General features: G+C 47.1%; 1 protein-coding gene across 1 annotated transcript in view; it reads left to right on the top strand.

The window, feature by feature from the left end:
- Nucleotides 1-13729, top strand: part of LOC139423892 (corticotropin-releasing factor receptor 1-like) — a 155588-nt gene that overhangs the window by 72497 nt on the left and 69362 nt on the right. Inside the window, exons 3-4 of the mRNA XM_071175533.1 lie at nucleotides 1731-1784; nucleotides 10487-10606. Of these exons, the coding sequence (XP_071031634.1) occupies nucleotides 1731-1784; nucleotides 10487-10606 (174 nt within the window). The remainder of the gene's footprint in view (nucleotides 1-1730; nucleotides 1785-10486; nucleotides 10607-13729) is intronic.

Raw genomic sequence — 13729 nt, forward strand, 5'->3', positions numbered from 1 at the left:
AGGGCATGTTATCTCATTGGCCTGGTCCTTTGACATAATTATTATCTACCCATGCAGAGATTCACTGAACCTGAAAGCTCCCTTAACCAAGGGGCCTGAAGTCTCTCTGGAATGATTGTCTGAATCCCAAATGGCACCCTATGTAGTGCACTAGTTTTGACCAGGGCCCATAGGGTGCAGCTTCTCTAATTATAACTATTTCTAAAGGATAGACTGTCACAAGCCATGTCCAGAGCCTGTTAGGGGAGGATGTTATGGTAATGTTTGTGGAGCGTGGACACAGTCAATACGAGTGAGTACGTCCCCGGGGAGTTCCTCTAGTATAGAATCATTCTGAGGATGGATTGTAGGACTTGTGTTATCAATGTAGTATCCCACATGCTGTGTGTGCTGTCTGTGTGACCTACCCTCTAACTAGTAGACCACATGTTCTCACAGTGCTCACAGCGTGTGTGCATGCGTGCTAAGTGCTTGGATACTTGTCTGCGTGTGTCTTTCTCTGAACATAACACAACCGTTTTATGCTGAAATCGTGTTCACGGGACAACTTGTTTTATGTCAGTGGATGGCAGCCACAGAGGCAGTTAGGGGGAACAGACTGAGAGCCTAAGAGACACCTTTTGGGGGCTGTGAAAAATGCATCATCCACCATCACATCAACATTTACGTGGCCATCTAGCAAGGCCAATGTACCAGACATGAACATGGACTCCCACCAAAATGGGATGTGAATACACCAAAGATACAGGATGTGTCATGGAAAACAGTTAGCGGAGTTTTGAGGATGAAATGGGTTGTGTGTTTGAGCCACTACGGTGTGCTGTGTGACCTCTATGTTTCTGCTCAGGACTTGAGGATGATCTAAGATGAAATGAAAGAACAGTCTGTCCATTCATGTGAGACTGCCTCTGACTTTTATCACCTTATTAAAAAACAGCCCAAACTGCCTGTACTTTATATATATTTGAATGTAAATTTGTTTCATTTACATAGACAGCGTCCAGTTGTCCTTTGATCTAAGTTTAGTGAGGGGAATATAGAAGGTAGACAGGCATGAAATTATGTTTGGAAGGAACTTTTTGGCAGTCATGAGTGCTAGGCTTCCTTCATGACGAGATGCGATGTGGGCCTGGCTCAAACGAAACATGCTCCATGGGTGCCAGGTACCCTGCACTATTTGAATAATGCAACTGTACATCAAAGCATATGCTGGAGAGAAAAAGGGAATATTTCCATGTATATATTATGCATAGCATGAAATGAAGTGCTGTGGAAATGTAAGGGGAGAGGAGTGGGATGAGGGTGTGGGTGAGGGATTAGGGGAATGGGGCGTAAGGAATGGTTGGTTACAGAGTGACGAGCATCATTTGCCTGCAGATGTTCATCTAAGACGATTCCGCTTTTTGTCTCTTGTGTTCCACCTTGTCCGACTGTTTAAATTATTTCACAAGTGTTGCGTTTTGGGTGCCAGTTGTCTATGTTGACTGGTAACACCTTTTTAAAGGTAAATGGGGGGCAGAATACAAAATAAGATCATTCCAAGACTTTTATGACATCAGTCTCTTTCTTTTTTTGTTGTCAGCATTGATCAGACACATATCCATCTTCGTGTCAAACCTGAATAGGACGATAAATGAATGGTAAATGTCATATGGTTTTATGGTTTTATTCATGCGTTTTCTGTATATTTTAGTGGTGCGTTAATATCTGATTTTCCTCTTGTGTTTCAGCACGTACGTTGGCACTGTGGAATCTGACCCTCACACCCAGCAATGTCACAGCCGGTGAGTACAGTAGAAGTGTTCCTGTGGTCCCAAAAGTGGAAGTGTGAATAGCCTGGTGTCGGTTTATGTGTCACTTTTTGATGCTTTCGCCAAAGATATGATTCACGATGTGTAACACCAAAGAGCTGCATTCATTTAGATAGAGAGAAAACGGGTGTCCGTCCGGGGCTTTATTTGCATTTTCGATCAGAATCCGTTTTGTTACATTTTGCTTTTGATTTTTTTGTAAAGAGTATAACGACAAATGTATTGATCATCGTGTTTCAACTTGAATCAAACTCTGGACATTTCATTTGTATCAGTCAAAACGATACAAATCAAATCAAATGTTATTGGTCACATGTTATTGCGGGTGTAGCGAAATGCTCGTTTTCATACTTCCACCACTCCCCATTGTGGCAAAATTATTAGGATGGAAATTGCATTGGGACAATTATATTAGACAATTTAGCCAGTACACTTTATTTTACGGTCCTATTTTTGTTTATATTTGGTTTAATGTCACAGCCCACTGTGCCCTTCCAAAAAAGAAAGATACTGTAATGACCTGGCTAGATCATAAAGGAAAAATTGTCCAGACAGAGGTTAGAGTTCACGAATTTACGTTTTTTTTAACCCAACTTCACACAGTTTGGCCGTAGCCCACGCCAAATAAATGAAAGATAAAACAACCGTGACATTCTCTTGTGAAGACCAGACGTAAGAGAGAGAACAATGGCTAAACATGGTCTTAACTTGCAATGCTCCATCGCCACTCCACCAACTGCCAGGATGCCCGGCATCAGAACATTTCAGGCATTCCCGTGATTGGCAGATAGCAGGTTGATTTGCATGTCAGACCCTGCGAACATTGAGTACTGGTAAGTACAACACAACCTATTAATAGCACAAGACATAACACACAGCTGTCTGTGCGGGTCACTACACAGCCCCCCCCCCCCCCCCACCACCACAACGTCCCTTGTCCCAGGGAACAAACAACGTTTCTGAACGAACTCGGAGGTCACCTTTGCCTGCGTTGCCGTGATGGTCACAGAGTGTCCAGATGTGAAACAAGGGGCTCAGTCTGTGGCAGGGGGCTGCCCCTCTGGGGCCCAGGGGATATAGGGGACAAGGATGTGGGAACGGGGAATGTAGTCTGTGGAACCACGCAGTGACACAGGGGGGGAGACTGGGGGAGTGGGCTTTCTGGAACCTTGTCTGCAGCATCTGGGGGTCGGTGCCTGGAGAATGTCATTGCCAGAGAGGGGAATTGTGGGGGTCCCTGGGGTTTGGGGAGAAGAGGCCCCTCTGTACGGGGCTAACCTGTCCCGGTGCAGTGCCACCTTTCTCCCACTGGGAGTACGCTGCACCCGGACACTGCAGGGCCCCACCCAGTGGCTGTCCAACTTGGGGCTTCTGTCTTAAGGGGCTGTAGACCTAGACCAGCTCCCCAGCCACAAAGTGCCTTCCCCGGGTGTGCACGTCATAGTTCCTCTTCTGCCTCACACCTGGTGAAGGTGTGGGCTGTATCCAGGCAGTCCTGGAGTCTCCGGGCATACTCCGGCCCGGGGGAACAGAAAGGCTATCCAGGGGCCAACCAAACGCCATCTCTGCAGGGGTGTGGATCTCTCTCCCAAACATGAGGAGGGCAGGCGTGCAGGAGGTGGAGTCTTGGACAGCGGAGCGGCATGCCATGAGGACCATAGGCAGGTGCTTGTCCCAGTCACGCTGGTGTTTGGCACTGACGATGGCCAGTTGCTGTCCATGCGTTTTGTTGAAGCGTTCCACAAGGCCATCACTTTGAGGATGGAGAGGAGTAGTGCGGTTCTTGTGCATACCCAGCCTCTCACACATGGTGACTCAAAGTTTCTGCCTTGGTCGCTGTGGATGGACTCCGCAGCTCAAAACCTGCTGAACATCCCCGCTGTCAGGGCGTCAACAATGGTTTCTGCCTCCTGGTCAGGCAGAGCATAGGCTCCGGGCCATTTTGTGAAATAGTTCATGGCCGTGAACACCCAGCGGTTTCCACTGTCTGTGGTGGGAACGGCCCAACTACATCCACTCCCACCCTCTCCATGGGAGCCCAAACTGGGATCTGTTGGGTGAGAGCGGCCTGGAGGGCCCTTTCTTACTGTGCAGTTGTCACAGCAGCTGCAAAAGTCCTCTACGTCCCTCTTGTGCTACCCCCAGTAAAAGCTCTGACGAAGGCAGTGGAGTGTTTATGTGACCCCAAAGTGTCCGCCCCCCCCCCCCCCCCCACATGAGTGCTCTGGAGCACAGCCTCCCGCAATGCTTTTGGGACCACCACCTGCCACCTCTCCTCTCACGTAGCTGACTCCTTCCAAGCCAGCCGCAGTCTCTCAAACTTTGACCCCCTTTGGTCGCGAGTGAGAGCGCTTGCGCCTTAACCCACTGTAGCACCGGCTGTAGGTCTGTGTCCCGTCCCTGCTGCCGTCCCCATTCAGCCACGTCGACACTCTGCAGCTCACAGCAGACAAGCCCATTCGCCCGACACACTGTGGTACTTTCCTTCCCTGCACACAGCTCTCTGTCACGGCCCTCTCTCCGCTCACAGTGGCGGCTCCGTTTGCAGTACAGGGCTGATGAGAGTGGCGTGCCCTTGCACTGTGCACCACTGTGAAATCGTATGGTTGAAACTCCCCCAACCAGCGTTGAAGGCCTCCTCACACTCCACTGTCCAAGTGAAGGCCTTGTTATTCGGTAGCAGGCGGTTCAGGAAGCAGCAACGCTTGAGAAGCCCCGTACAAACCTCCCGAGGCCAGGCCCAGGAAGCTCTTCAGCTAATGCTGGTCGGTGGGGGTGGGCCAGTCTCGGACAGCCCCCACCATGTCCTCCATGGTGCTGATACCCTCCTTCCCCACTCGGTGGCCCAAGAAGGACACCTCTCTCCTGATGAAGTGGCACTTCTTGGGGCGGAGCTTCAGGCCTGCGGCAGCCACCCTCTCCAGTACACGTCGTAGCACCCCTAGGGCTGATTGGAAGGAGCTGCCATGTGCGAGAATGTCGTCGAGTTATACCAGACACTGCTGTCGGGGGATTCCATCCAGCACGCTGTTCATCAAACGCTCAAAAGTAGCTTGAGCGTTGCACAGGACCTTGAACTGCCAGTGTCCTCTGTTAGTGGAGAATGCAGTTTTGGCTCTGGCCTCTGGGGAGAGGGGTACCTGCCAGTAGCCACTGCGGAGGTCTATTGAGGAGAACCAGGAGGACCCCCTAACCAGGTCCAGCGACTCATTGATATGTGGAATGGGGCTTGCACCCCTTCTTAGGAACCATGACGACTGGCGCCGCCCAGGGGCTGTCTAAGGGCTCGATGAAGTCTGCCCGCTGCATCTCGCCTCCTGGTGTGGCAGCGGGATACGGCGGGGGCATATCTTGATGGGCCAGCATCACCTGTGTCGATCTCTTGCTGCACCAGATGAGTCTGACCCACTTCTTCCTCATTCAGCGCAAAACTGTCTCAATTTCAAACAGTAACTGCCACAACTGTTCCTGCTGCTCGGGGTCAAGACCAACACAGTTCCTCACCCATATCTCCCTCACTGCAGACAGTGTCCTCTCCTCTCCCATCTGGGGTAGCTAGGCTGGGGGGGGGGGGGGGGGGCTCACGGACGGATGTGTCAGGGATGTGTCATGGAGGTAGCTGGGGGAATGTAACACACAGCCGCAGGTGACAGTGGGGCTGGAGAAAATTCACACACAGATGTTGGGAGGGGGGGCAGCCATGAGTCTCTGCTGCTTTAACTGTTGTAGTAAAGGGGTTGTTGAGTTGTGTGAATGTGACATTAGGGGGGGCCATGGTGACTGCCCAGTGTGCCCCCATTTAGGTCTCCTGGGATACAAGGTCCCTGCACAAACGCCACCCACACAGGATGACTCATAGTCCTGCCCCCTACTGTCAGGGCATTATTCCTTCCCTTTCATGTGTGCCAGCTCACCTGTGACTGTGTGGAGCTGCACAGTTGTTGGCTCAATCTGAATCCAACCTTGCACAATATACGGCCTCACCAGGGTTACTATGGACCCAGTGTCCACCAGGACAGAGCTGGGCACCCCTTCCACAGTGACAGGGACATGACAAAAGTCCCTAACACAGGTCTGGCCCACCACAACAACAGGCTCCATCCGCTTGCCCTCGTCTGCTTCTGGGGGACTTGGATCCTTGCTCCCCCATCTGTGTTGGTGGGATCCTCCTGAAGATGGTGGTGGTTGGGAAAGCGAGCCAGGGGTTCACACTGCCCCGTCTATGAGGACCCTGAGCCATTTCCCTGAGCTCTGGGGGACATGGGGAAATCCGGCGCAGATGGCCTGGCTGGCCACACCCCCAGCAGACCCTGGGACCAGGGCGTGTGACCTGGGACCAGGGCTCTCAATGTCATTAGCTAGCACCCTTAGTGGCTCTCCAGGCTTCCTGCGTCTATTACTCAGCTCTGAGCGCAGCAGCCCGGGCTGTACACACTGTCCAAAGCGCCTCCTCAGTGCTCCCAGTAAAGCCCCATAATCACGTCTGTCCACGGGGCAAATCAATATCAAACAGGACAGAGCATCATCCGTCAGGCATAAAGCCAACTGCAGTGCCCTTTCTTCATCCAACCACCCCCTAAATGAGCTAACAGTTCAAACTGAGCATGAAAAGCTTCCCAAACCACCTCACCGGAATACTTCTGGGTCTTAACAGATTCGGACACAGCCGGGAACTGGGTGCCGCCATGTTTGTTTACATCCTGAGCCCCAGATTCCTCTTCCCGCAGCTTCGACGTCACCCCTTCGGTCCGCCCACCAGAATCCTCACGAAGCACAGTCGACGAAGTACTCATGACCGCTTCAGCCGACATCATTCTAGCGGTCTCCCTCAAACGGCCTCTGTGCTCCAATGCCCTGGTGATCTCCTCAGCCAGATCCCCCGACGTCCATGCACATGCACCTCCTTGGCCATAGTCGTCCCCTACCTCCCCCTTCACTTTTGGATTCCCTCAAAGCATTTTCAACCCCCGATGTCACGTACGTTAGCTAGCTACCGGTAGTCAGCTAGCTAGGTGGCTAACTCTTATCTACGTTTTTACTTCTGACACCAATGTAATGACCTGGCTAGATCATACATGAACATTTGTCCAGACAGAGGATGGAGATTACGAATTTACGGTTACTGTTTGGCCATAGCCCACGCCAAATAAATTAAAGCTACCCTATAAAACAACCGTGACATTCTCTTGTGACGACCAGACGTAAGAGAGAGAACAATGGCTAAACATGGTCTTAACTTGCAATGCTCCATCCCATTGCTAACCCCCCATCCAAACACTCCACTACACCATCCACCAGGATGCCCGGCATCAGAACATTTCAGGCATTCATGTGATTGGCAGATAGCAGGTTGATTGGCATGTCGGACCCCGCGAACACTGGGTACAGGTAAGTACAACACGACCAACTAATAGCAATACACATAATACACATAGCCTGTGCTGGTCGCTACAAAACATTTGACCCCCCTCCGTGAAATTAAGGGGAGGATTTTCTCAAAGGCCAATCGCTATGCATCAGGGTTTTTTTTTTTGGCAGCCCATGATGCATAGCTGCCTGCAGTTGTAAAAATTGTGCAGGACAAATTACAGTCCCCTTTGTTTGATTAATAAGTAACACATTTTTCTCCCACAGCCCGGAGTAATGTTATCAGCTAAAATGAGGGCTGCCTGCTTGCCTCCTCCAATCTGACGTGCTCTAATTAGTTTTAAACTGCCTGCAGCTTCCCAACTTTGCGTTTTATCCCCGTTTTAGTTTATCAGAATCGTGTTTGGGGTTGTGCTAGGTTTTCAAATCCCTCCAGCATCTCTACCTCTCTCATTTGAGGATTGGATGTCTTCACTGAAGTTTTAAATCTTTGGGGAAGAAAAAAAAACATTAGAAAGTCTTCTCCCCTTAAGACTCATCGAATCACTAGCATATGTAGTCCGACAACGCTAAATGTACCCAGACAGACACCTCCTATTTTGCTTATGTGTTCCCTTCTCTTACTCCCATCTATTTATCCAACCATAACCCTTTACGGAAAAATCACATCATTTCATGTGAGATTTCACATGTGAAATCATGGTTTTGGAACACTTTACATGTAATGAAAGTTCACATCAAGTTTCACATGTGGATTTTTACATGTGATCACATATCCTTTCACATGTGAAACCATGTGGTTTTGGAACACTTCACATGCGATGGTATCTCACATGTCGTTTCACGTTTGAAGCATTTTCATTTTCATTTGAAAATCAAATTTGCAGTTCCACATGTAAGACAAATTCCCACGTGAAAAACTACCTCTCACAAGTATAATTGCATTTTCACAAGGGAAAAGCGTTCACGTGTGAAAATCGCATTTGCAGTTTTACATTTATTGTCACATTTATTCCACATGTGTATTTTTGTTGTTGGTATGATCATCATGGAAGGTCGCTGTGAGGTGTTAATCCCCAGGTACAGGTTTGCTCCTACCTGTAAGCATGTTTTCCACTAGAGTGTCGCTAGCACGTTAACACAGATGTTGCTAGTACGTCAGTGGCTCGCGCTGGATTACGGGTCCATAGACAGCCACGCAGATTGTGACTCACCTCTTCTGTGTATATCACATCTGCTTATTTTCCATGAATCGGAAATATTTGATTATTTTATCATGCTTTCATCTTTATGCACAGGCATGACAGGAATGAACAAACATCACAGGGGAAAACTGTCACCTAACCCTAACTGTAAATCCCTCTGCATAAGAGTGTATGCTAAATCACCAAAATGGAAATGGAAAAGACCCTAAAGGGAGACAGAGACCTGAGATGTACGCATGGTTATTGCTGGGATGATCTAAATACAACAAAAATCTAACCCAGTCACCTCCCACTATGTATCCAATGTACCGGCTTAACACGTAATGTCTGTGCGTAATAGAATGTCAGATTGTCATAGAGAAACTGCCTGCATCACTGCCTTCTTCACTTGTTGGCCACATACCCCATACACAAAATAGTGGCTAGCAAGATCGAGATCACAGAGGTTATTTTTAATGAGTGCATTTCGCAAGTGGCTAGTTTGCGTCAACTACCTTCACTAAAACAACTGCTGGCCTAGCAGGCTAGCATCCCGGATTCTCCTCTGCACTGTTGACATTGAGACTGGTGTTTTGCGGGTACTATTTAATGAAGCTGCCAGTTGAGGACTTGCGAGGCGTCTGTTTCTCAAACTAGACACTCTAATGTACTTATCCTCTTGCTCAGTTGTGCACCGGGGCCTCCCACTCCCCTTTCTATTCTGGTTAGAGCCAGTTTGCGCTGTTCTGTGAAGGGAGTAGTACACAGCGTTGTATGAGATCTTCAGTTTCTTGGCAATTTCTCGCAAGGAATAGCCTTCAATTCTCAGAACAAGAATAGACTGACGAGTTTAAGAAAAAAATCCTTTGTTTCTGGCCATTTTGAGCCTGTAATCGAACCCACAGATGCTGATGCTCCAGATACCCAACTAGTCTAAAGAATGCCAGTTGTATTTATTCTTTAACCAGACAACAGTTTTCAGCTGTGCTAACATAATTGCAAAAGGATTTTCTAGTGATCAATTAGCCTTTTAAAACGATACACTTGGATTAGCTAACACAACTTGCCATTGGAACACAGGAGTGATGGTTGCTGATAATGGGCCTCTGTACACCTATGTAGATATTCCATTAAAAATGAATACTTTTAAATTTAACCAGGCAAGTCAGTTAAGAACAAATTCTTATTTACAATGATGGCCAAAGAACAGCAGGTTAACTGCCTTGTTCAGGGGAATAACAACAGAGCTTTACTTTGTCAGCTCAGGGATTCGATCTAGCAACCTTTAGGTTACTGGTCCAACGCTCTAACCACTAGGATACCTGCCGCCCCAATCAGCCATTTCCAGCTAGAAAAATATGCCGTTTCCAGCTACAACAGTAATTTACAACATTAACACTGTCTACACTGTATTTCTGATCAAGCTGATGTTAATTTAATGGACAAAAAATGTGCTTTTCTTTCAAAAGCAAGTACATTTCTAAGTGACCCCAAACTTTTGAATGGTAGTGTACATTACTGCATAGTAACTGTAATCCTAGTTTGCACTTTGCACATTTCAAGTATTTGTAAACTTTCAATCAACATTATTCGTGTTATTTTAGGCATTTATAGATTGAGGGGTAGTCTAAACAAACCAATGAGTTTCTACTGTTTAGCTCAACTTCATATAAGAGGGATGGAAATGTCAACTGCAATGGGTAAACATGGTACAACTTTCCAAATTGTACAATGTTCAAACATGAGAAAAGTTAGGGGTTGTTATAATTGAAAACAGCTGGACAGGCCCTGAGGCTGTAGCTCCGTTGATGACTGGTGCCATAGTAATGACCTCTGTGACCATGTGTGTGTGGTCGACCCTACTGTCGCCAGGGCCAGTTACCTGTAAGCACTGCTAGGCAGGTTACGGTGGTCATGTCCTGTTCTTTATTTACCATTCTCGCTCTGTTAGACAGCTGCGACACTACGCTCTTTAACCTCTGTCCATCCACAATCACAGACAAAAATCCACTGGTTGTAATGCTGTATTTTTTTCTCTTGTCTTTCTCTCCCTTTCATTCCTTTTGTGATCCCCTTCTCTGTGTATGTCTCTCTATCTCCCTCCCTCCTTTCTCTGTTGCTCAGGCCTGTTCTGTAACATGTCCATCGATCCCATCGGTACCTGCTGGCCAAAGAGCACTGCAGGGGAGTGGGTGTTACGGCCATGTCCAGAGATGTTCTATGGCGTCAAATACAACACCACCAGTGAGTAGAGTCCCATTGACAATGCTTATTTGTGTGTGTCTGTCAATATCCAAGGTTGTACATTACCAGTCAAAAGTTTGGACACACCTACTCATTCAAGGGGTTTTCTTTATTTGTACTATTTTTAACATTGCACAATAATAGTGAAGTCATCAAAATTATGAAAGAACACATATGGAATCAGGTAGTAACCAAAACAGTTAAACAAATCAAAATATATTTTAGATTCTTCAAAGTAGCCACCCTTTGCATTGATGACAACTTGGCATTCTCTCAACCAATTTCACATGGAATGCTTTTCCAACAGTCTTGAAAGAGTTCCCACATATATTGAGCACTTGTTGGCTGCTTTTCCTTCACTCTGCGGTCCTACTCATCCCAAACCATCTCAATTCTGTTAAGGTCGGGTGATTGTGGAGGCCAGGTCATCTGATGAAGCACTCTCCTTCTTGGTCAAATAGCTAATTACACTGCCTGGAGGTGTGTTGGGTCATTGTCCTGTTGAAAAACAAATGATAGTCCCATTAAGCGCAAACCAGATGGGTTGGCGTATCGCTGCAGAAGGCTGTGGCTTAAATTCGAAAATAAATCACAGACAGTGTTACAAGACAGTGTTACCAGCAAAGCACCCCCACACCTCCTCTTCCATGCTTCACGGTGGGAACCACACATGCGGAGGTCATCCGTTCACCTACTCTGCGTCTCACAAAGTCATGGCTGTTGGAGCCCAAAAAAATCTCAAATTTGGAGGACAGATTTCCACCGGTCTAATGTCCATTGCTCGTGTTTCTTGGCCCAAGCAAGTCTCTTCTTATTGGTGTCCTTTAGTAGTAGTTTCTTTGCAGCAATTCGACCATGAAGGCCTGATTCACGCAGTCTCCTCTGAACAGTTGATGTTGAGATGTATCTGTTGCTAAGACTTTGTGAAGCATTTATTTTGGTGCAGTTAACTCTAATGAACATATCCTCTGCAGCAGAGGTAACTCTGGGTCTTTCTTTCCTGTGGCGGTCCTCATGAAAGACAGTTTCATCATAGTGCTTGATGGTTTTTGCGACTGCAATCTTCCGGATTGACTGACCGTCATTGTGATGTGGTGAGGTTGGACCCAGGTGCAGAGAAGAGACCAGATGAGAAATCAGTGGTTAAGGATAAACATAAATGATTTACTGAGAAACAGCCGCAGGATTACAGTACACTGGAAAAAACAACAAACACTAAGTCTTGAAAACTCACCCAGGAAACAAATGCACAGCTTAAACAAATCAAGCTTCTGCAAAGGAAACCATAAAACAACTCTTTTAACAGGGAAATCATAATGAGTAATTGGACGCACCTGTCATTAATGTCTCTAGGGCGGTCTCTGCCACCCTCTTGTGAAAGGTGGAACCATGGCATTACCCTCCCTTCTAGTAGCGGCTCCATCCGCGGAGCCAGGGCGACCACCACAGAGTTAGTTGAAAAGTCCTGAAAAGTCCCGGTTCCAAGATGTCCTGGGGCAGGCGCCCACGCCCACTCCTGGGGACCGTAGCCCTCGCAGTCCACCAGGTACTGCAGGGTGCCTCGGGCCCGAACCAAAACTGACATTCAACAGTCCAGTGCACGTGTTCGGCAGTGTGTTATGAGCATATTCCACCCAGACGAGGAACTTGCTCCAGTTGCTGGCCTGAGTGGAGACGAAACAGCGGAATAACTTATCCAGCTCTTGGTTGGCCATTAGACTGTAGGTGGAACCTCGAGGAGAGACTCACCGACGCTCCCAACAGGGAGCAAAATGCCTTCCAATAACGTGCGATGAACTGGGGCCCCACAATCTGAGACAATGTCCTGGGAAAGTCTGTGTAGCCGAAAGACATGGGTAATCACGAGATCAGTGGTCTCCTTCGCTGAGGTCAACTTGGGTAAGGAGGCGAAATGGGCTCCCTTTGAGAAACGATCGACGACCACCAGGATAGTGGTGCAGTGCCGTTGTATTTTGTTTGGCCTTTTTTTGTATGATATTTCTCCCCAAAGGTCTATTTTTTGTTTTGAATTCACCCGGAGGGAATTGGTAGTGTTTTTAAAAAAAAAATGAAAACCAGTTAGTGATGTAGTCATGGGCACGACAAACAGAAGGGGGTACATTATGTATGCCTATGCTCCACCTTTTAGCAAAATATATATATCCGCCTCTGGTTGTGTTTCTTTCAGTAGGTAGGGGATAAGAGGAGGACTGACTGGAAAGAAAACAGCCAGAGTTCTGAATATCCTTTAGTCCTACTTTCAGGCCACACCTTCACAGATTGTTATCTGAATATTGTTGAGGCATCAAAGCGGTACAGAATAGAAAGATGAGCCATGAATATTATTGCCTATATTCAATTCAATATGATTCGGCTGTTGGCCATGGGATATTTTATGACGGATCCTGTAAAGGTTTGAGCTCTCGTGTTCAGTTGGTTACTAAAGCCGACTGTTCACCAATTTCCCCCGTCATCATCCGTTTTCGGGGAGAAACACACTTAAGAAGTAAACGGAAACTGCAGTAACAGATACCTCTCTCTCTCTCTGAAAAATATTGTGGGAGCCCTCCCAAAAAGCTTGTGAACTTGAAGCTTCAATCTCAGGGCTCAGAGAACCAGTTGTCTTCCACACACAACCCCACACAGCACAGGATGAAACCAGTTAAGACCAACGTGTTACTTTCTGTGAGAGCTCTCTCTCCCTCTCTCTCCCTCTCGCTCGCTCTCTCACCAACACCAAAATCTGTTTTATTAATTTACAAAGTAAGATTTAGTAAACTCTTGAGACATCAGTGTGGATAGTTTAAGTAGCTGACGCTAGTTTGAAAGAGGACTGTCAATGATTTTTTTTTCACGTTGCTCCCATTCCAACAATAATCAACTATCACTATCAGAAACAAGCTTATCCTCCTTTTCTCAGAGGGTCAATGTGTGCTTCTCTGAAAATGATCAGTAGAGTGAAATTAATACTAGTGTTGTGTGGATGCACCCATTAAATAAATGAAAGTCTTCTGATTCTGTAGATAAAACATTTTGATGATTTTTTAATTGCTGGAGTAAGTGCTTAGGCATGTGTATGTGATATTCCCTCTAGCAATTAGTCATTAACCATTAAAGACGAGT

This window comes from Oncorhynchus clarkii, chromosome 13 (assembly GCF_045791955.1).
Source record: "Oncorhynchus clarkii lewisi isolate Uvic-CL-2024 chromosome 13, UVic_Ocla_1.0, whole genome shotgun sequence".
Lineage (NCBI taxonomy): Eukaryota > Metazoa > Chordata > Actinopteri > Salmoniformes > Salmonidae > Oncorhynchus > Oncorhynchus clarkii.